The following is a 23,636-nucleotide window of genomic DNA, read 5'->3' as shown; positions in this document are numbered from 1 at the left end:
TTTCATGACATGTACATATATGATTATCTTTGATATGTTGATACAAGGAAATTATGTAATTGAGACTATTATTAAACTCAAGTGCGACATGTCGAGAAAATAGATATATCAATGTTGAATTTATATGAGATATGTGCAAGTATACTAACAATGTTGTTGTTTGATGCTTATACAAGTGCCAAACTGTTGATTGAATGATAATATATTTATTTTATATGATGCATTGAATCGGTAAGTATTTTAATTTTTTTAAGTGATCTGCATATGGTAGTAATGCTTCGAAACCCTGTTCTGGCAGTGGATACGGGTTAGGGGTGTTACAACCAACTTATAAATTTATAAAATCTAAAGGAAAAAAATTACTATTTTCCCATTTTGAGGGGGCCTTGGCCACTACAAGCCCCCTAGTGCTGCCCTGTTCACATTGACCCATTTTAATTAAGTTACACAAATAGACTGTGACGAAAATTAAATTTATGTACCAATCTAAACAAAAAAGATATGGGTATCAATTTGAACATTGAAGTCAAATTCCAGTATCAATATGTGTCGCTAGTCCTTATACTTAGTAAAATTTGAGATTAGTCCCTATAATTAAAAAGTTAAAAATTAAGTATTCTAGCTTTTTAGATTTAGAAATCCTAATCTAATCATTAATATTTTCTATCAAAAGTTACAAACTTGTCATGTTAATCAGGTTGTCCTTTTATGGCATGGCATATGATTGATAGAAAATAAATATGTTAAATTGACAAATCTTGATGGAAAATAATAACAACATCAATGATTGGATGGAAATTTATAAATAAAAAGGTAAAGGGTAAACTACATTACTATTCACCCAATTATGTTTTTTTTTTTATCATCCAATCATGAAAATTTACAAAATGGTCACCTAACTATTAGCAAATTTCTTTTTTGGTCACAACTATCTTAGATTTTTGGGTGTTTTTATTTTTACACTAGTAAGTTGGTGACAAAAAAAAAAAAGAAGACAAAACTGAATAGTTGAGTGATTATTTTGTAACTTTTCATAGTTAGACAACAACAAAAAAACATAGATAAGTGACCTCACCATAATTTACCCAAAATACACAAATTAAACTAAAATTTTTAATATTTTAATATTTTAAAGCTAGTTGCATGGAAATTTTATGAGATTTTAAAATATTTTCTTTTATCTCTCAATAAAAGATCGAATTAAATCGAATCAAATCAAATCAAATTCGAGTTTTCTTTGTTGCTATCATATAACATTATAGTACAATGTTTTTATTATAGGATGACTTCTATTTACTAATTTTTATGCATGTTTTTTTACTCATAGCTGCCTTCTTTTTGTTTTATATGCAGTGGATTACATTCAATTGTCAATGTCATGAACTAACCATTTCTATATTTAATATTTTTATGTGGAAATTCCAAATTCTTTTTATTAAAAAATATTGTGCCTGTTTTTGTAATTATTATCACTTTTTGATGAACAAATTATAGGGTAATTCATGTTAAATTATTATATTTTGGGCGTTGTTAACTAAGAGATTTTAAATTATTTAAAGGGTTAATTGCATTATCTAAACTTTAAAATATCATTATTTATTAATCAAGTCTTTTCGTCAATTTAAAAACCAGTTAAAATTTAGTATGGATATAATAAATCACGTGGATTAAATTGTAATTAAGTTGTGTCAATAAAATATAGAGGACTTATCTCTTTATTTTAACTTGTTATATTCAAACTATTCATGTGATAAGTATACACGTGCTTACAGTTTGATCCACAATGTCAGGTTCAGATTCACATTTGATGCTTAAGCTAATGGTTATGTTGAGGAAGGATGGGATTGATGCAATACTTAACATTTGAGGGCTCAACGAACAATTTATAATTTATGCTATAATTTGAGGACGTTTAGTGTAATTAACCCTTAAATAAAAAGTAACCTCCATCAACAAGACCATTGAGACCCTCTCAACATAAAGAAAGAAAACCCAGAAAATCAAAGAGAAAAAAAGAAGACAAAATTTTCTCACCATGCTTCCCTGCAAACCAAGCAACCACTCATCTTCATCACCATTCAACAAATTCCCCAAATCCTTTTCCACTATTTTCCCATCTGCAACATCAGCTTTCACTACATACGCTTCAATAAGTGCTTCATTAATGCTTTTACGATCCATATTCAACGATCTCATCCCATACCCACTTCGAAAACACATATTCTCAGCTATCAGTTCTTTATTCTGTTTCTTCTCCGGAAAACAAACCATCATCATCGACCAATCCGACGGCATCGAACCGAACCATGTTTTCAACGCTACCGAGCTTTATTTAAGCACCAAAATCAACCCAAATACCAAAAGACTCAAAGTAAGCAAACGGATCAAAGACAAAGGGTTATCATGTAAGCTCGATAAAGGTCAAAGAATCACAGATTCCTTCAATGGTCTCGAGCTTAAATGGCGACATGTTTGCTACGAAGTGGAGAAAAAAGGTAACGTTACTGAAAAACGATATTTCATGCTAAGATTCAAGAAAAATAATGGGGATTTAGTGATGAATTCTTATTTGCCATTTGTGTTGAAATCTGCTGAAATGATCGAAAATGAAATGAGGGTTTTGAAGATACATACATTGGGGAATGTTCATTATGGTTCTAAATTCAAATGGGAATCGATTAAGCTTGAACACCCATCGACATTTGAGACTTTAGCACTTGACCCAGAATTGAAAACCATGATTGTTGATGATTTAAACAGGTTTATTAGAAGGAAAGAGTTTTATAAAAAAGTGGGTCGATCATGGAAGAGGGGTTATTTGTTGTATGGACCACCTGGGACTGGTAAATCAAGTTTGGTTGCTGCTATGGCTAATTATTTGAAGTTTGATATTTATGATTTGCAGCTTGAGAATATAAAAAGTGATTCGGATTTGAGGAGATTGTTGCTTGATATCGGGAATAGATCGATTCTTGTGATTGAAGATATTGATTGTACTGTTAATTTGCCTGATCGTGGACATAGGCGTCATGGTCAAGACAAACAGGTTAGTCCTTGCATATTTGTGTTTTGGTTAAATTCTGTAATTAGTCCCTATACTTTTCAAATTTTAAAATTTCAGACGTCACTAAACGATAACTGTTAAATTCCTTAACTCTTGCTATTTCTGAAATTTGATGCGGCAAACATATTCAACTTGTTATTTTCAAGTATTACTCACTAAAAATTCGATTAATGTATTAACAACTGTCATTTGTGTAAGACTGAATTTAGAATGATCCAATATCTGAACTAAATCTACAATTGTTCACGTAGGACAAGACTAGTAATTGAATTTAACCAGACATCTTTAATTACTACTATTTGGTTCAGGATTAATTTTTTACAATTTGAAAAGCAAAGGGACTAAATCCAATCGAATTAAAGTACATGGAATAAATCAACAACTTTCACAAATTATAGGGACTAATAGAAGAATTTAACCTTTTGTTTTTGATGTGTATGTGTGTGATTGTGTTGAAATCTATGCAGTTGACGCTTTCGGGGCTATTGAACTTTGTCGACGGTCTATGGTCGAGTTGCGGAGACGAGAGGATCATCGTGCTAACGACGAACCACAAGCATAGGCTTGATCCGGCTTTGTTACGTCCCGGAAGGATGGACTTGCACATTCACTTGTCATATTGCGGTATGCATGCTTTCAAGGTTTTGGCTGCGAATTACTTGGGGATCGAAGGCGAGCACCGGCTTTTCGGGGAAATTGAGGTGCTGCTGGGAGCTACCAAGGTCACCCCTGCACAAGTTGCTGAAGAGTTAATGAAAGATGAAGATGTAGATGTTGCGGTTGAAGGGTTTTTGAGTTTCCTAAAGCAGAGGAAAATGGAAGAGGATGAACTTGAGAAGGATGAGGCCTCAAAGAAAGCCGAGGTTAAAGAATCTCGAGAACTGAAAATCGAACACAAGTATCTCAAGAAGGATGAGCCCTTGAAGAAAGCCGAGGTTAAAGAATCTCGAGAACTGAAAATTGAACACAAGTGTCCCGAGAAGGACGAAGTCTCGAAGAAAGCCGAGGTTAAAGAATCCCAAGAATTGAAAATCGAACACAAATATCTCGAGAAAGAGGAAGCCTCGAAGAAAACCAAATTTTAAAAATCTCGAAAATCGAACACGAAGATGTCAAGAAAAAACATACACCATGTTTTTATTATGTTACTCATTAGGCCTAAATGAATGACTAATATGTATATATTATATATAAGTTTTACTTGCAAAAATATCATCTCATCAAAACAAAAAAGGTATCCGATAGTGTATTACTATTTCTAATTCTGATCTTTTTTTTACTCAGTCATATTAGCATAAAAGGTATGAAGAAGCTCCCATGCTTTTTGGGCCGTTGCGGAGGTGGCTACAGTGGGGGCGACAGTGATATCGACTGCCGCCATCATTGCTTGTTGAATGAACTGATCTTGACTGAACCAAATTTGATATTTCGGATTCGGGATTGCTTTTCTATTTTGAGTGATCGCCGTTGGTGGAGCTGATATTGAGCCGTCAAGATGCCCAATTAATTGATGTCCGTTGAGTAGCATCACTAATTGAGCTTTCCATGTTGCGAAGTTTACATTGCCTAGTAGCTTGATAGGCAAGTCCGCTGCCGGGTTGAATTGGACCACGGCTTCAACAAAAATAACAACAGTGTCAATCGAGTTAAGTATGATTAGTACGGTTGGATTATCAAATAACACTTACCCTTTTGTCTTTTAACATCTTGATTATCGAACGCATTACCATCATCACCTTCCAGCTTCTTCCATTTGAGTAGCTTGACGAGTCCATTTAGCGCAACATCGGGATCTTCACTCATCATCAACTCTTCGGCAACTTGTGCGGGACTGACCTCGGTGTCCTGCAACAAGCTTTTGGTCCTACTCAGACCGGGCCGAATGGATATGCACAATCACTTGGCATTTAACCAAAGGGCAAGATCGGGTAGCTGCGATTTTATCACTTGAAATCTTGTTTCCCCAAGTAATTCGAGGCCAAAAGCTTGAAACCTTGAGGGTTGCAGTAGGACATGTGAATGTGCATGTCCATTCGGCCCGGTCTGAGTAGAGCTGGGTCTAACCGGTCCTTATGGTTAGTGGTGAATATAATGATCCTCTCTTCTCCACAGCTTGACCATAATCCATCAGTGAAATTGAGTAGCCTCGATAGTGTCAACTGCACAATTTTTACAAATATATCTTAAAGAATTAGCTTACATAATATATCTACCTGTGTAAACTGTAGAGAAGCCAAACCTGTACTTCCTTTTTCAGATTTATTGGTTTATCGGCGGGTTGCTGGCTGTTGCCAGCTTGGAAGATTGACACTGCAATCGTTATCTTCAATCACGAGTATTGACCAGTTCCCCATCGATAGCAGCAACTGTCTCAAATCGGAGTCCGAGTATATATTCACGAGCTGAAGATCATACACATCAAACTTAAGATGATTAGCCATAGCTGCAACCAAGCTCAATTTACCGGTCCCTGCTGGCCCATACAACAAGTAACCCCTTTTCCATGCTCTCCCAACCTTTTTATAGAACTCTTTCCTACGAATAAACCTATTTAGATCCTCCATGACAGCAATTTTCAACTCAGGATCCATTGCTAACGTCTCGAACGTACACCTTTGAGCTATAGCCGTGCTTGTTGTCGAGAGTGTACATCTTCAAAACCCTTTATTCATCTCTTATTGCCTTTGCTTTTTCTAGTATGTAAGGCACATAAGAACTCAAAACCAAGTCTTTATGTTTCTTATGAAACCAAGCACAAACGACCGTTTAGCGGATGGATCCTTCTGGTTATTGCTCATTCCTACTTCATTACCTGCATAGGTCCATTTAAGCTCGATGCCTTGGAAATAATTGACCATTGTCTCACATTTCGCGAACTTTATTGTGAGGTTATTGTCTTTTGGGGATTTGCTTATTTTGAGCATCTCGGTGTCGGGACTTATCTTGTTGCACAAGTAAACCTCGGATGCATAGTAGACTTAATTTCTCTCCATGCCATTGGTTTTATTGATGATCAAAGCGAATAGTTTCGAGCGACGCTTAAACAAATCTTTCAAATATGTGAAGAGATAGTTTTTGATTCGAAAAAGCATAATAGTAGCCATGGGAGCGTAGGCCGAGAACAACGATGACAGAGACGACATCTTTTTGGTCAAAAACATGGTTAGAATTTTAGGTCTCATTGAGCCAAGAGAAAATGATATTTTGAAGCCGCATTATATATATATTTGAAGCCTTTTAAAATTTTTTTGCATTACCATTGTAATTCTAAATTTTTACAACTAAAAAGAAGAGTGGCATTTCACTAAAAGCACTGAAATCTCATGCAAGCAGCAATTTAATGCAAATAAAATATAATAGCTAGTAATCATATGTTCCTTCTCCTATTCACCTTCCTTCTACTCATCCTAACTGGCTTACCCTTGGTCTCAACTTTCTGTCTTTTAACTTCTCGAATTCCGACTGTCTTACCGTCTTTATCAATCGGTCCGTCATCTTCCAGCTTCTTCCGTTTGAGCAGCTTGACGAGTCCTCCGAGTGCAATGTCGGGATCTTCGCTCTTCATCAACTCTTCGGCAACTTGTGCGGGACTGACCTCGGTGTCCTGCAACAAGCTTTCAATCTCGCCGAAAAGGTGGTGGTAGCCGTGGATTCCCAAGTAATTCGAGGCCAACAGCTTGAAACCTTGAGGGTTGCAATAGGACATGTGAACGTGCATGTCCATTCGGCCCGGTCGGAGTAGAGCTGGGTCTAACCGGTCCTTATGGTTAGTTGTGAATATAATGATCCTCTCATCTCCACAACTTGACCATAATCCATCAATGAAATTGAGCAGCCCTGATAGTGTCAACTGCCAAATGAACCATGTGGTGGCGGTACCAAGGTTATAATTTTGATACAACAAAACAAGTAATTGTTCAATGAACCATGGGACAAGACAGAAAAGACATGTATGGAAATGACATGTTATTCGTCATAGTTAATAAAAGTACTATGGAGGCGGTTGTATTATAAGTTAGATTGTATTTTATCGCTTCTACTTAAAAAATAAGAAAATTTTTTTATATATTATATCAAAAAGCAAACTAGTCTTTTTATTACAAATTTTATCTATTTTTACTGTTAAAAATTAGTCTCTATATATTAACATAAGGTACACGTGACATGCCGCGAGTTATCAGTTAGGCTAGTGATAGAAATAAATGAAACTTCTAATAAAAAAAGTGGGCAAAATATAATTTAACTATTTTCTGACTAAAGAGGTAAAATGTAATTTAATTTTTAGTATCTTTTCGTACAATTTCCCAATGTGAAAAAAGTAGGAACTCAATGCTTTTATGGTTCAAGTAATGCTTAATTCCTAATCCGTTTTAGATGGTACTTAAAATATGCCAAACCTGTATATGATGTTCAGGTTGTTTTCGTCCATCCGGGGCATGCCGTCGGTCCGGCAAATCGATGCTGCAATCAATGTCTTCGATCACAAGTATGGACCTATTCCCTGTTGATAGTAGCAACCGTCTTAAGTCGGAGTCTCCCATTATATTCGCAAGCTGAAGATCATACACATCAAACTTCAAATGATTAGCCATGGCCGCAACCAAGCTAGATTTCCCGGTCCCAGGAGGTCCATATAACAAGTAACCCCTTTTCCACGCTTTTCCAACCTTCTTAAAGAACTCTTTCCTCTTAACAAATCTATCTAAATCCTCCATAACGTCGTTTTTCAACTTCGGGTCCATCGCCAACGTTTCAAATGTCGCGGGATGTTCGAGATTAATTGAATCCCACATCACTCCCATATAACCTTGCGTACTAAGTGTATACATCTTCAAAACCCTTTGTTGATCTCTAATTGCCTTTGCCTTTTCCAATACAAAAGGCACATAAGACCCCAAAACCAGCCCTTTGTATTTTTTATCGAAACAGAGCTCGAACGATCGTTTCTCGGCTCTCGCAACGACTTGATCGTTCGGGTTATTCCCTTTCTCCGCTTCGGCACAGACAAATCTCCATTTAAGCTCAACACCCTCGAACAAATCGATGATTTTCTCGCCTTTCTCGAGCCTTATAGTAAGGTTCTTTTCTCTTGGGGTCTTACTAACTTTAAGCCTCTCCGTGTCGGGACTTATCTTGGTGCATAAGTAAACCTCGGACGCATCGTAAACTTGATTTCTAACCATGCCATTGGATTCTTCTATGACCAAAGTGAGCAGTTGAGATCGTGGCTTGAACAAGTAACCCAAACTCGAAACGAGATAGTTTCGGATTGGGTAAGGGATGATATCGTTCGCCATGGATCGAAATAGCATGATGGAAGCTGTCATGGAAGCATAGGCCGAGAACAATGATGATGGTGATGGCATTTCTTTGCTTGAAAACATGGTGTAAAATTTAAAATTTAAAAATTTGCAGGCAAGTTACAAAGTGATGGTGATATTCAAAGATATTTGGGGGAAATTTTTAAAAATAGCCCTTAAAAGGTTACCTCTGGTTCAAGGAAAAAAAAAAAGAAGAACAAATCCACCATCTCCATTTTCACATACATAAAATTTGCTTTGCACAAAGTGGGTTTATTTAAGGTTCCTTTTGATGAGGGAAACTTTATTTATGTAGACTTTTTAGTGTAGGGGTGTGTTTGTGAATTTACTTGGAAACAAATTATTCAATGTTTTTTAATTAATAATTTTTTTTATTTAAATACTTTTTACTCTTTTTATTTTTCAATTATATATTTTTCATTAAATTTTAAAAAATCCAAATAAATATATTTTATAAAGAAATATGTTTAAGAAGTTTATGAATACAATTACAAATAATATTATATTATAATATATTCACGATTTAAATGAAAAAACGAGACTTTAGTTGGAAAAAGATTTAAATGCCCTTAAAATTTGATAATTTAACAACAGGATTAGGAGCCAAGTATATAGGTGGCAATGCGGCGTCAAACTCTTAATAATGGTGCATATAAATCTAAACAACACCACAATTGGATTGAAAATTGAAATAAATCCAAACGAAGCTTCCCAAAGCATATAAGGAAGAGAACCCAGACATTCAAAATCCTATAACTTACGTATCTTAAACAATAATATAGCATCACTTATGCATAGAGGTGTCTCGATATTCAATAGCCATATCAAACTTTACTAAATTTGAGAACGAGTGGGGTCAAACCCTCAAACAAAAAACAAAAGTGACCTAACAATATTGTCTTCATCCTCAAGCCCAAATAGAAAAACTTACCTCAAACTTGTTAGAATCAAATATCTCTCACTTATGAATAGTTATTAGGTCAAATCCTTTACACATCCAATATTTGCTTTTTGGCTAATGGATTCTTTTTGAAATAATTAATTATTGAGGAATGAAAAATGGGTGATGTCAAAAGCCAAAAAGGGGATATATCCATGTGCAGGATTTGAAACACCTATCCCCAAGACAAATGACTTTATAGCATAGAGCAGTATATATGCATAGGTGTAAAGAAATGGGTGCATGGCAGGCTAGGGGTGGAACCACATTCACTTTAGCTGACTCATTTTCACAGCTTTTTTCCTTTTAGAAAATCACGAAAGGTAAAGTAAGTGTCCTCTTTGTCACTATTTTGGCTTTTTAAGAATTTTTTCCGTATAAGTTCGGTAATTAATTTTTTACATTCTACGTAAGTTTATTATAGAATGTATAAATATTAGTTACGAGTTTTAAAATTATCTTATATTTAAAGTGAGAATTGAACCATTGATCACTGGTTAAGATAAAAGAGATCTTTACTATTTCATCTAACTTTCGTAGTTAATTTTAATTTTTAATTTAGTATCTAAATCATACATTATATTATGGAATGAATATTTAACATGTGTATTATAGTTGTTTGAATCGTCCTGCTTAGATCAAGAATTGGTTCGTTAAAAAAAATTAGCCCGATTAACTTGAGAATTAGTACAAATCAATTATCTTAGATAACTGAATCAATTTTTTATTATTATAAATTTTAATAATTTATTTAATCAAATCGATAATCTAATTAATTTGACTACCAGTTTAATTCTAAAAATTCTGATAAACACCTTAATAAAACTAATATAAGATATTCACTTAAAATGTCAATTTCTAGGAGTTCTCCTTATGGAAAGAGTCATGTCTCATCAACAACACATCATCTTTTGTTATTATATATGTTACTAGTATTTTCACCCACGTTTCGTTTTAGGTTAATTATTTATTTTTAAATTATAGAGTAAAAATTTAAATATTATAATATATAATATTTGAAATTTAATATCGATATTTTTATTTTCAAAATTAGTTCCTTTATTTTTTGAATTTAAAATTTAAATTCATTTGTAAATTCGTTAAAGTTTTTCTCGTTAAATTTATTAGGGTGACATTTTAAAATTAAGAAAAGAAATACTGGTTGATATCCATGTAACAAAATAAATAGCATTGTAATTTACCTAAATTTAATAGAAATTTTTAACGGTACTAATAATTTTAAAAATTCACATAATCATTTTAATCGAATAAATTATTTAGACTAACTAATGATATTATAAAATTGAAGTACCAATTTATTTTAAAATTAAAATATAGAAATTAAATCTCAAATTTGAGTTAAATATAAGGGTAGAAACTAAAATTTAACCATAAAATTAGAGGTACTAGAATTGGAAGAGTTTACCTTCTTTCTCGTTTGAAGTGTTCCTCTATTGAATTTTTTTAAAAGAATATTTAAATCATACAATTATTGTTTTCCTTTAATTTTATTTCAATAAATCGATTTTTAACAGTAATAATAAATGAAAATTTTTACAAAATGATTAATTTGTTTTTTGATTTAACATAAAATGATTAATTTATTCAATTCTTGAGTGTAAGGGGTAAAATGCAATTTGACTCTTAGTATAAGAGCTTCTATGGTACTTTTACAGTTCCTATCACGTTGGATCAATTATTTTTGGGGCTAAATTATAGAGTAAATATTTGAAGATTAAAATATACTTCAAGTTATTGTACTTATTGTACATTTGAAATTTGGTCTTCATATTTTAATTTTAAAAATTTAGTCCTCTATTTTCGAATTTAAAATTCAAATCCAATTGTTAACACCATAAAATTCTTTTGTTAAATTCACCGGTATAACATTTTGAAATTAAAAAAAATACGTTAAACGAAATAAAGTATTTGGGCTAATCAAGGATATTGTAAAAGTTTATGTACCGACTTTTGTCAAAAAGTTAAAGTATAAGGATCAAATCTTAAATTGGAGTATAGGATAGAGACCAAAATTAAAATTTGACCATTGTTGTATAATCTTAAATTTGAATATAATATAGGATCAAAATTGAAATTTTATCATTTTCATATATAATGCAAGAATGAAAAAGGTAACCCACGTGATTATATATTAGTATAGCCACCAAAACTACAAATTTACCATTTTCCTATATAATGGAAAAATATATATATTGAAAGGATTTATCACGTGTCAACAAAGGATTTATGTTTAGGTATATAGATAAAACAAAGAAAAAAAAGTAAATCACTAATAAGATTATGTTTTGGTTATTAAATCGTAAAATATTATAAAATAGTCATTAAATTATTTGAAAGTTTTATTTAAGTTATTGAGTTGTTAATTTTTTTTTAAAGTTTGCCTAGCAAGTTTCAAGCAACGATTCGATGATCGATTCAGTAGATCAATACTTTTCAACAAGTAGAATAATATACCCAGTATCCAAGTTTATCCAACGGTCAATGTTGGAGATTAGAGAAGCAAGATATTTGGATTTTAGTTTGCAAATTCATGACGTTTGAAGCTATTTCATGAAAAAAAAAAGAATTGTAGAAGAAAAGGGGGAGAGCTTTCGATTGAGCAAGCGGTGTGAACAAAGAAGACCATACAGTAGCGATTTTAACATCCAAATGACTTAAATAAAAACTTTCAAATAATTCACTGACCAATTTGTAACTTTTTGAAGTTGTGCAATCAAAACGTAAATTTACTAATAATTTAATTACCTTAAATGTAATTCACCCATAAAAAAACAAATTAAACATGAAAATTTAATAGAAAATATGAATTTTTGAACAAGAATCATGAATTTGGATTGGTCTTGTTTCAGCAAAAGATCTTGCCAAAAATCAATAGCAGTCCATAGAGGTATTTATATTAAGAGTTGGATTAGATTTTGTTTCTTTTATTCAAAAAATGAATTAGCCCCTATAGTTAGATAAAAAAAACAAACAAAACTGGTCACTCGGTTAAAAAATTATACATTTCTACTATTAAAAACCAGTCATTATACATAAGCATGAGGTACACATGGCACATCACGTGTTACTTTCTGATTATCTCATCAGGTACATTAGATTTTAACAGTACAAATGGATGAAATTTTTTAATAAAAATGACCAATTTGTTATTTGATTTAACGTACAGAGACTAATTCGCATTTTTTTAGTAGAGAAGACAAAATACAACCTAACTTTTAGTATAAGGCCTCCCATAATATTTTTACCTAATTTAATCATATCTTTAATAATATATATAATTTTATCCATAACACTGAATCTCGATTAAATTTGAAATTGAGTCAACACCCCTAAAAACTAAAGCTCTTCTTCCATTATAAGTTTCGAACTCAAATCTTACTTAAAATACATCAAACGACAAGATATTGATATTTTATAATAATATTTCAAATGTATAAGAATATTGTTGCCAGTATAGGAGGATGCTGTTTTGAGCACGTTGAAGCAAGTTTATTTTCCTATTTAAAGGTTGATAAGGAGTTATGAGTAGTTATAAGTATATTATAAAAAACGAGTTTTTTTTTTTTTGCATAATGATAGTTTAGCTTCTAACTTTTATCATTTTTGTCACTTTGATCCTAATTTTTTATCACTTTGGCCCTTAATCTTTAAAATTTTAGTGAATTTGTTTGTTTGTTTTTTTTGAAAAAGTTTACTGAGCTGTTAAAATTTTGGCAACATTAGCATGACAATTCGCGTGGCAATTCACGTGTACTTTATGAAAATTCAAAAAATGCATCAAATTTATTTTAAAATTTGGAAAAAAAAAATAACTTCATAAGATTTTTTAAAAAATTATCCATGTTAGCAATGAAATACACGTGAACTACCATACAAGCTATCACATATGTACCGTTAAAATTTTAACAATTTAATCAACTTTTCAGTAAAAAAAAAGAAGTAACTTGACTAAAATTTGAAGGTTAAGAGCCAAAATAAATAGAAAATTAGAGTCAAAATGACAAAAAAAAAAAGGTAAACATTAGTAGAAGTATCCGTAGGTTGAGTCAAATTGGACTGAGGCTCAATTCCAAAATATTTTTCAAGCTCAAATCTATTTTTGAGTCAAATCAGGTAGCTAAAAAAACCTATTTTACTATTTAAAAATTTTAAAAAATAGTTATTATTTTATAAGTTTTTTATTTTAAACTTTTTTAACATTTAAATAAAATTTACGCGAAGTATAAAAATTATTGTCTAAACCCAACCTAAATCGGACCGTACTAGGGGAGCTACTGACCTTTAAACATATCCAAAGTTTAGGGATTAATATTTTCATTATAGCTTTTCTAAAAGAATTCATTAGGAGCCCATATTAGCCTTTCCAACACGCATATATGGGCCTTAAGAAATCCAAACCCAAATTCCGTACGAAATTTTGCCGCGAAAACAGGAAAAATGCCGTTTGGTTTAAAAGAAAATTTCAGTTTTTATTTTTTTCCCTTTCCCAGAAAAGAAAATTTCAGTTAAATCCGGGGGGAAAAAAATCAACGGAAAGGCCTTACCTTTAGCATTCAATTTTCTTTAAAAATATTTTTTCAAAGCCATAGCTATTGTTGTTTTAAGAATCAAGACTTGGTCAAAAAAGCAAATCTCAAATAATTCGACGAAAACAACAACAAACCCATTTCCTTTCTTTTTATTACAAGAAAAAATTGTAATAACAAAAGCATTACTATAATTTCTTGTTTGGTTGACTCCCCCACCATTTTCGAAGCACCCTAAAAAAACCCATTGAAGCAAAAGATGAAATTTGGGGTTTCTCTTATATTATTCTCCCTCTCATCCACCTTCCCCTTTCTCCTTTGAAGAGGTACATTGTTTTTCAAATTTTAAAATTATATGTATATATGATTATTTGAATGTTTGATGATATAATACATTGTATATGATATCATTGTGCAGACATTTGAGTCCTGGGGATTGTTATCAAGAAAATTTGCCCAGCCTCAAATCATGTCTGATATTCAAAACCAAGGTCTTTTATTATTATTATTATTTTTTCACTAATTACCCTTTTTTTTTTATCTGTTTTTAGGATCCCATTTGCATGTTTTGATGTTTTTTGGAAGAAATAAGGAAAACCCAATTATCCAAAAGAGGTTTTGTTTTATTTTCTTTCATTTTATTTTATTTATATTATAGTGATTTGCATGAATTTTTTGTGGAATCATGATAAATTGGGGGGGGGGGGGTTTAAGTAATGTTTAGGGTTTGATAATGGGTTTTTATTTTATTTTTTTACAGCATTTGATGTTGATGTATCTGAAGAAGAAAAAAAGAATGCAATGGGTTCATTGAAAAAAGCTGCACTTAGTGCTTCAAGTAAGTTTAGGAATTCATTTTCAAAGAAAGGTAGGAGGAGTAGTAAAGTAATGTCTATCGAGATCAAAGACAAGCACAATGCCGATGAGTTGCAGGCCGTCGATGCCTTGCGACAAGCGCTTATATTGGAAGAACTATTGCCCGAAAAACACGACGATTATCACAAGTTGCTAAGGTTGTTTTGTTTTCCATCTTGTTTTGTTCTTTTTAGGACAATGTTGTTGTTGTGTTAAGCTCTAAAATGTGTGTTTATGAAGGTTCTTGAAGGCTAGAAAGTTTGATATTGATAAAACAAAGCAAATGTGGAGTGATATGCTTCAATGGAGGAAGGAATTCGGTACCGACACAATTTTGGAGGTAAAATCTTATCTAGAGAAGGCATAAAACAAAATGAATCTTTGTGACTGAGTGGCATTTTTGTTTTTTTTTTTTGGTTTAAGGATTTTGAGTTCAAGGAGCGTGAGGATGTGTTGAAATATTATCCACAAGGGTACCATGGAGTAGATAAAGATGGACGACCAGTATATATAGAGAGAATAGGCTTAGTAGATGCTAATAAGCTCATGCAAGTTACGACTATGGACCGGTATATCCAATACCATGTACAAGAGTTTGAGAAAACGTTCAATACTAAGTTCCCAGCTTGTTCTATTGCTGCCAAGAAGCACATTGATCAAAGCACCACCATCTTGGATGTACAAGGAGTGGTAAGTGAATGGTAATATATATGTATATATACATATAGATAACGTATGAGAATGCAGCATGGTTTAATTTCGTGTTTTAACATTCAGGGTCTTAAAAGCTTCACCAAAGCTGCAAGGGAACTCATCACTCTTCTTCAAAAGACTGATGGTGACAATTATCCCGAGGTACCGGTTTACGCTCGACTTTTGTCTCAGTTTTGATTTTTTAACTTTATATGATGTTGGGTCTTTTCTTTTTGCAGACATTGAACCGGATGTTCATTATTAATGCTGGTTCGGGATTTAGAATGTTGTGGAACTCTGTTAAGTCTTTCCTTGATCCTAAGACCACATCCAAGATTAATGTAAGTATATCAGGTTACTCGTGTTGAGTTTTCTCCTTTTATTGCATAAAAGGTTAATCGATAAATATTTATCGTGTATCAGGTTCTTGGAACCAAATTTCAAAGCAAGTTGCTTGAAATAATTGATGAAAGGTAAGTAGTTTTGACCACATGAGCTTAGTTTGCCTCTTTTGCATTGTGATCGAACATTTTCATTTTGCATGTGGCTTTATATCAGTGAGTTACCGGAGTTTTTGGGAGGTACTTGCACCTGTGCTGATCAAGGAGGCTGCATGGTTTCTGATAAGGGTCCATGGAAGGACCCGGAGATCTTGAAGGTGAACCCGAACTGTCTTTTGGCTTCAATATTCTGTATAGTTGCTCTTCGGTAGCGCTTAACCAATTCTTCCACTTGCAGATGGTTCAAAACGGTGAACATAAATGCACGAAAAAATCTCGGCATCAAAGTGCTGAAGACAAGACGGTTTACAATGATGAGGCCATGGTCTCAGAGGTTCTTTTTTGCTTAACACATCGGCTTTATTTCCATTTTTTTTCATTGATTGAATTCGTAGTTTGTTTCACAGTCAAACCAAGCTAGCATCTCCGAAGCTGAGGCAGTCCCAGATGCAGGAAACAAACAGAACATTTCCCCAAAACTCTCTCCCGTTTATGAAAATGTAAGTATAGCAGCCTTCCTTTGATCGATGTTGTCAATAATAGCATCTAGTAGTACCAAAAAGTTCGTTTCTTGCTTTAAAAGTTACAATTTTTCCCTTGGTTTTTCTTTGTTCTGATAAATCTCACAGGTCCAAACAAGCCAAAACAAGAAATTTATGCCAATGGCTGATAGAACTGTGAGTTTAGCTCTGAAAACTGGTGTGCACAACGAGAAAGTTCCTGTACGACCGAAAGGTAAATTGAATATTTACTTGCACACACTTTGAATCGTAATAGCTGCTAAGGTTTCCATTGTTGCAAAGGCAGATGTTTATCCTATGCAACACAAGGATCCCGATGGTTTCAGTTCTCCGATATTCACCGGTGTAATGACCTTCGTTATGGGCATTGCTACCATGATGAAAGTGACACGCACCATGTCACAGAAAGTCAGTGATGACTCGAATGCTGTTAATCGTGTTGGAACGGGGGTTAAGAACCAAGAACCTTCAGCTGCTAACTTACCGACACCGGCATCCATCTCACCTGCTGAGATGATGACAGTCATGAAACGTATAGCCGAGTTGGAAGAGAGAATAACCGTTATGAACACACAACCTACAATGATGCCCCCTGAGAAGGAGGAATTGTTGAATTCTGCAGTAAACCGAGCCGATGCCTTGGAGCAAGAGCTTATGGCAACTAAGAAGGTAAACATTGCTGGTTTTGATAAAGCTTTGGTTTTCAATAGTATTCCATATCAAAGTGATCGACATTGTCATTCCCGTGCTTTGTTAGGCTCTCGAAGACGCAGTTGCTCAACAGCAGGAGCTCTTGGCATATATTGAGAAAAAGAAGAAGAGGAAAAGGAGGGTTTTGGTAAGCTATAAAGAGTTCCATAGCTCTTATGAACAATATTATTCACATGAAAGTTATGCATTTGAGTCTGATATTCGATTTTCTCATATTTTCAGTACTTCTGGTGAAGAAACAAAAAAGCCGAACACTAACAGATGCTTGGAAAACTGGTGGTGGAGCAGTTCGGTTTATAAGGCAAACCCACAAAGTGCACTCTAGTCTTAACATTTCCATTCATAGAATGTGCAATGTAAAAAAGTTTTGATTATATATACATGATTTAAATTGATCTGTTATATATCAATGTACATGCATACATTTATATATATACATACTATTATTTGAAGGAAATGAATGCATTCAAATTATCTATAATATCTCTGGAGCTTCATATTTCAATGTTCTATAAAGAGAAGCATAGAAATGTATCTTTTAGCGTACAACTGCATATCTCTAAATGCCATTAAAGCAACGATTAATAAAATATTCTGCGAAAGACTCTGGCACGAGGCATAATCCTCTACTTCTAAGATCAGGCTTCTGCTCTTCTTCTTTCAAGCCCTGCCGGTGAGAAGAAAAAGCTGTAAGTTTCAATTCTCTATAATTGTTTTTGCAGCAACTCTGTTATTTATTTCATACCATTTGCATTGTTCTATAAAGCTTGCTTTGTGATGATTTCATAAATGGTACACTCAGTGTCTGCAATGTAAATTGAAGTGAAAAAACTATACAGGGATCAAAAAGCAAATTATAAAGTGATCCAAAGAGGTAAAAAAGGAAGTACCTCAACTTGATCATGTAAGAATTGTATGTATCCAATGGCTTCTGTTAACACAGAGGCTGTATCTGTCTGGTAGTCATTCACATACATGAAACTTATATATATAAGTATGGTTCAATGAATATTTTTTGTTTTTTATATATATTTTATAGTCATAGTGGGGAAGGTGATGTACCTTGCCAAATGGTGCCACTAACTTTTGAAGTGCTGCAACCCTGTCTCCTAGTTTCTCTTTTCTAACCTTTAATGTCGGACATGGGGATCGTGCTGTCGAGGACCGGTGCTTCTTAGCATCTATATGGGGTCCCTTTGTATCAGAAAAGCTAACGGGTCTCTTTGTGCTTGTGATTGATACCTTTTATGGTGATTAAACAGATAAGAATCTTGAAAGTGATCAATGGAAATTTGAATAAGATATATATATATATGTACATAAATAGGCACATACTTTTGAGCTTGTGGATAGACTGTTATTGCTTTCTGTTCTGTGATTATGGCCTATAAGTGCATTTTTGGTTTGATTGCAGCAACTCCCACCACCATATGTTGAGGCCAAAAGATCGAATGATTTCAAGTTCAAGTCCAACGAGCTCGAAAACAATGTCGAACACATACCCGAGTTAGAAATATTTGTACTTGGAAAGATATGATTGAAATCATATATGTAGCGATCATTAGCATTAGTGTACAAGTCTCTGGTTGAGAGCAGCCGCTCAGTCATGTTGCTGTACCATAGGTTTCCTCCTAGATCTTGACCACCTGATTCCGGTTTTTTAGATAGTAAATATGAGTCCTCTGTGCTAGTGTTGCAGTACATCATCTCACTCAGTTTGGGGAACGAATCCGACATCTCATCTTTGATATTCGCGAGTAGAAACTCATTGGCAGCAGATTGTTGGTTGAAGGAACTATCCTCATTCATCGAGGGCCATAGATCCTTCGATTTCAGGGAGGTTTGAACCGGATTCCTATGGTATCTGCTACCAATATTCCTGCATGAAAAAAAGTAACAAGCTTGTACAACTAAACATGATACTTACCATATGAACATATTACATATAATTTTTCGAGGTAGTTTAGTACTTACGGTAACAGGTCGGGCTTCCATTCATCCACGGTGGATACTCGATGGCCAGTTTGAGTTAATAGAGAAGTATACTTAACATACTGTTCTTCAACCTTAGATTGAGAATGGAGATTTGTATACTCCATAGTGGCTTCAAAAACTTGTCACTGGAAAGTAAGTTTCGGTAAATCGGTTTAGCCTTTCAGCTGCTTTGCTTGCTCCCTCGATTTTCCCTTCCCTGCAACTGCAAAAACTCTCATTCACTTGAGGTTGCACAAGGAACTTTAAGCAGCTTTAGCTTGCTGGTGAAGTACCCTATAGCTGTTATATATATATATATATATGTGTGTAGTGTATGTAATATTGGATTTTAAGCTTCTATTTTTGTCTTCACCATCACATGGATGAGATTGCAGTGAGATACTCAAAGGAAGGGACTAAACTCTGAAAGAGGAAAATTCTATTTGAAAGAGCTCTTTTAAGACCTTATATTATACAATATATATAGGCATATTGTAGGGTTATCATTCTAAAGTTAAAAATCATTAGCCACCATTTCACCAGTGCAGGCCAAGTATATAATAAAGTTCTACTTTTTACTATATATATTTTTTCTTTTTGAACGATACATATATATATATATGTATGTATGAATATGCTTTAGTAGTTTATAGCTACAATCTTTGTACTTGATTGCACATCCATTACAATGGTACTTTTATTTTACTTTGTTTATGCATGAATGTATGTGACCAGACTCCGGTACGGTTGTAAGTACACGCTGCAACCACGATGTTACTCTCGTCGTTTTGTCGTTTTCGGGTTTATTTATAGCCAATATTCATTGTAATTGACTGTAATAACATCGAGACTTTGGTTATAAGCAGGCTGTATTTATGGTTAATATTAAAAACTACTAGCTGGTATTGAGCAAAACTTAGAGTGCTTTTTCACCAGAAAGAAACCTACACATGCATATATATATATATATATATATATATTATATAATAAAACCCAAAATGTTAGCACAGAGAGAAAAAAAGATAGATATGGGCAAGTTTGCAAATTTGTTGTTTGCTTTCTCTTCTACTTTCCTTTCTAGGCTGAAGTTGTCCATCATCCACAACATCAAATCAATGTTCATGCATGGTTTCACTATATGTATATTCATATGCATGTGTATGTGTATATGTATATGTGGTAAAAATATCATTGAGGTTCTTGTACAAAAAATTAGATTGTATTTTTCTCTTTGAACTAAAAAATGAACAAATTAGTCCTTGTACATGATATCAAAAAGCAAATTTGTCTTTTCTATTAAAAATTTCACCCATTTGTAATATTAAAAACTAGTGTACCTTATGCTAACTTACAAATATTAGTTTTTAACAGTAGAAATCGGTTTGCTTTTTAATCTAACATATAAATATTAATTTATTCATTTTTGAATATGATGATAAAATAAGATTTAACTTTTAATATAAAGACCACTATAATACTTTTATGATGTATATATATATATATATATATATATATATATGTAAGTGAGGGCTAAAAACTGTATAATATTGGATGAAATTGGGATACCAAGATGGCAAAATTTGTTAAATGTTAATATTAAATTCAAAGTGAGAAAAAGGGGTCCTAGAGACTGTCTAATCCACTTGCAATCCATAGGCCTGCAATTGGAATCCACGTTGGGATCCATTATATGCTAAAAAAAATAATGTTATAAGAGCATAAAATACAATAATCTTTCTGCTACTATATATATATACACACACATATAGAGGATATATATGTATTATATCATTATACTTTTACAGTCATTGTATGTAGTCTAATACATGCTTAAAGAATTCATTTAATTCCCACTTCTCTGCAGATCATAATATACACCAGAATACTGTGGGATTTCAATGAAAATTTTGTAATATTTTAGGGTTTAACTTTATACCCTTTTTTTGTCTTTCTGTACTGAGTTGAATAATATAGGTTAAATTTTATCATTAGTCCATATATTTTGCTAAAATTGTGAATTTTGTCTTTATATTTTTTGAATTGGTCAAGTTTAGTTCTTGTACCTTTTCGAATTTTGAAATTTTTGTACTGATCAAAACAATATCAGTTAATTGCATTTGATTAGGTATAATTATTAATCCCGTAATATGCATATATGTATAGATTTAGCTCATATTCTTCAATTGAATTTAAATTCTGAAATTTATATCTTGATGCATATGATAATAAGCTGACATAACATCACACATATGATAATATGTTTGCCGCATCATTTTTGAAAAAAACATAATTTAGTGAATTTAACACGAGGGCTGAAATTTTAAGATTTGAAAAGTACTAGGACTTAAAATGACCAAATTAAAGTATAAGAACAATGTCTAAATCTATAATTTTTGTAAAGTATAAGGACTAATATCAAAATTTATGAATGAAAGAAAAAAGCACCATGATGAAGGTGAAACTGGAAAGTGGCAAAGATCCTTAAAAAGAGGGGGGTAAACTGTAAAGTTGGGAGAACTAAAAGATGTTTAAAGAAAAGACAAGGATGTTTATAAATCCTAGAAGAATATATGTTGGCTTTTGTTTAGCAGGAACAGAAAATTCCTGGTATTAGGGACCATGCTTTCATTTTTACCCCATTCAAGACAATTGAAATTATACATCTTAATTATGACCCAAACCCCAAAAATGGGGTGGAAATTAAATTATAAAGTTTTGAAAAATCAAAATATAATTTTATTAACTTATGATTTTTTTTGATCGATTGAGTTTTAGTTTAGTTAACAATATTATTATTGCAGCAATAAGAAAGGTGTGGGTCGTAACGCGTTTAATCATGTATTATCCTTCAAGATTTTGGGAGTTTTGGGTAGTAGTATTAGTAGGCAGGCCCGGCCCTGGGGGTCGTCTAGAGGTGCGGTCACCCTAGGGCCCAAAATATTGCTTTCAATTTTTAAGGGGTCTAATTTTTTTTTAACTTTTAAATGTAAAAAAAATAGTTACCAACTTTTAAAGGGCCCCCAAAAAAATTTCAGCTTTTAAAGGTTCAAAATTTTTTTTATCAAAAAATTCTCAAACTTTTAAGGAACCTAAAACCTCATTTTATTGTTTTGCTTAGGACCTCAAAAATGTCAAGAATAGACTGTTAGTAGGAATTGTATTTAGAAAAAGTTGGCCAAAGTGTAAATTTATGATATATTAGATTTTAATTTCTTCATTTTCAAAGGGACTAAATAAAAAATTTTCCATTGGGGGACAAGATCCTTCTTTACTCTCTATCCACCTTTGTAATTAATCCGAATTTAAATCTAATTCAACTTGATTTTATCTTAAAAAAGTTAACCACTCTAACTCATTTAGATCAAACTTTGAATTGATACCCACCCAAAACACTCGAGCTTCAAACTCAAATAATTCGATGGTTAAATTTCAATTTTAGTCTCTTTATTATATTTAAATTTAAAATTTAAAATTTAATTTTTATACTTTAATTTCTAATACAATTTGTTCTCTATGTTTTTTTAATATTATTAACTATTCCAAATAGTTAATATCATTAACTTTTCAATTAAATTATTATTTGATTATATATAATTTAAAAGCGTATTTTAAAATTCAAAAATAAAAACTAAATTCTTGAAAATAAAAATAGATAAACTACATTTTAAATATACTGAAACGTATAGAGAGTTAGTGTAGGAGCTAGTGTACATTGACAAGTGTCCCACTATCCCATCATTTTTCTTTTGCATAATAAATAAAATGATTAAATTTTATTTTGATTCGTCTATTATATCTAAATTTAAGATTTAATCATTATACTTTAATCTTTTAACATATATATATATATATATATGTGTATATGCCCTTCCAACATCGACTAGTGTCCCACCACCCCACCATTTTTCTTCCTTTGTTTTTTTATTTTTTTATTTACATGATAGATAAAAAATGGTTAAATTTCAATTTTAGTCTTTCTATTATACCTAAATTCAAAATTACTATTAAAGCATTACTCTCAAAGACTGTACAACGAAGTGGCTGTAGTTTAGTGGTAAGAATTCCACGTTGTGGCCGTGGAGACCTGGGCTCGAATCCCAGCAGCCACATCAGAATGTGTTGTTTTTGCATTTTTTTTGTCAGCTAAGCTTCCAATATATATTTATTTTTTTATTCTATTTTTCATGTTCGTTTTACCATCTATATTCGGAGGTTGTAATTATCTCTTCTAACAATATCAGTTTGAACTTGTATTCTTTCATTGAAAATATAATGTGCGTTTTCATTACACCCAACACTTATTAACATTGGCAATATATATGTATTAAGTATATGTTTACATACATGTACATGTATATGTATTTGTACATAGGACGGATCTTGGCAACAGCCCTGGTCCCTTAAAATGATTTTTTTTTCATTTAAGTTCTTTATAATTTATAAAAATTTAAATTAATAATGGTAAAATTGCACTTTGACATCTAAAAATGATAAAAATTAATTTAATTGT

The 23,636-nt window shown here is 32.4% G+C and overlaps 4 protein-coding genes, 1 non-coding gene and 1 pseudogene across 5 annotated transcripts; 3 read left to right on the top strand and 3 right to left on the bottom strand.

The window, feature by feature from the left end:
- Positions 1 to 1,954: 1,954 nt before the first annotated feature.
- Positions 1,955 to 4,274, top strand: LOC108467946 (AAA-ATPase At3g50940-like). Its single transcript, XM_017768778.2, has 2 exons — positions 1,955 to 3,046; positions 3,532 to 4,274. The coding sequence occupies exons 1-2, from the start codon at positions 2,036 to 2,038 to the stop codon at positions 4,147 to 4,149; spliced, it is 1,629 nt and encodes a 542-aa protein (XP_017624267.1). The 5' UTR covers positions 1,955 to 2,035; the 3' UTR covers positions 4,150 to 4,274.
- A 66-nt stretch (positions 4,275 to 4,340) lies between these two features.
- On the bottom strand, positions 4,341 to 6,179 carry LOC108479760 (AAA-ATPase At5g17750-like; annotated as a pseudogene).
- Positions 6,180 to 6,279: 100 nt separating this feature from the next.
- On the bottom strand, positions 6,280 to 8,674 carry LOC108470013 (AAA-ATPase At5g17760-like). Its single transcript, XM_017771191.2, has 2 exons — positions 7,462 to 8,674; positions 6,280 to 6,914 (listed from the first exon to the last, which is right to left on the bottom strand). Exons 1-2 carry the CDS (start codon positions 8,446 to 8,448, stop codon positions 6,432 to 6,434), a joined length of 1,470 nt encoding a protein of 489 aa, XP_017626680.1. The 5' UTR covers positions 8,449 to 8,674; the 3' UTR covers positions 6,280 to 6,431.
- A 5,255-nt stretch (positions 8,675 to 13,929) lies between these two features.
- Positions 13,930 to 17,609, top strand: LOC108479751 (phosphatidylinositol/phosphatidylcholine transfer protein SFH12-like). Its single transcript, XM_053023438.1, has 16 exons — positions 13,930 to 14,198; positions 14,291 to 14,343; positions 14,424 to 14,487; positions 14,633 to 14,885; positions 14,968 to 15,067; positions 15,151 to 15,417; positions 15,505 to 15,582; positions 15,660 to 15,761; positions 15,844 to 15,893; positions 15,979 to 16,078; positions 16,159 to 16,254; positions 16,328 to 16,420; positions 16,550 to 16,655; positions 16,728 to 17,110; positions 17,199 to 17,279; positions 17,375 to 17,609. The coding sequence occupies exons 4-16, from the start codon at positions 14,674 to 14,676 to the stop codon at positions 17,384 to 17,386; spliced, it is 1,680 nt and encodes a 559-aa protein (XP_052879398.1). The 5' UTR covers positions 13,930 to 14,198; positions 14,291 to 14,343; positions 14,424 to 14,487; positions 14,633 to 14,673; the 3' UTR covers positions 17,387 to 17,609.
- LOC108486001 (transcription factor bHLH110-like) lies at positions 17,510 to 19,576 on the bottom strand. The gene is made up of 6 exons (XM_017789835.2): positions 19,127 to 19,576; positions 18,488 to 19,031; positions 18,215 to 18,394; positions 18,043 to 18,108; positions 17,898 to 17,957; positions 17,510 to 17,819 (listed from the first exon to the last, which is right to left on the bottom strand). The coding sequence occupies exons 1-6, from the start codon at positions 19,249 to 19,251 to the stop codon at positions 17,712 to 17,714; spliced, it is 1,083 nt and encodes a 360-aa protein (XP_017645324.1). The 5' UTR covers positions 19,252 to 19,576; the 3' UTR covers positions 17,510 to 17,711.
- Positions 19,577 to 23,163: 3,587 nt separating this feature from the next.
- TRNAH-GUG (transfer RNA histidin (anticodon GUG)) lies at positions 23,164 to 23,235 on the top strand. Its single transcript has one exon. It is a non-coding gene; the product is annotated as a tRNA-His (tRNA).
- The last annotated feature ends 401 nt before the right edge of the window (positions 23,236 to 23,636 follow it).

This window comes from Gossypium arboreum, chromosome 2 (assembly GCF_025698485.1).
Source record: "Gossypium arboreum isolate Shixiya-1 chromosome 2, ASM2569848v2, whole genome shotgun sequence".
Taxonomy (NCBI): domain Eukaryota; kingdom Viridiplantae; phylum Streptophyta; class Magnoliopsida; order Malvales; family Malvaceae; genus Gossypium; species Gossypium arboreum.
Note: the sequence above shows the minus strand (reverse complement) of the source record. Positions and strands in the feature narration are given on the sequence as shown.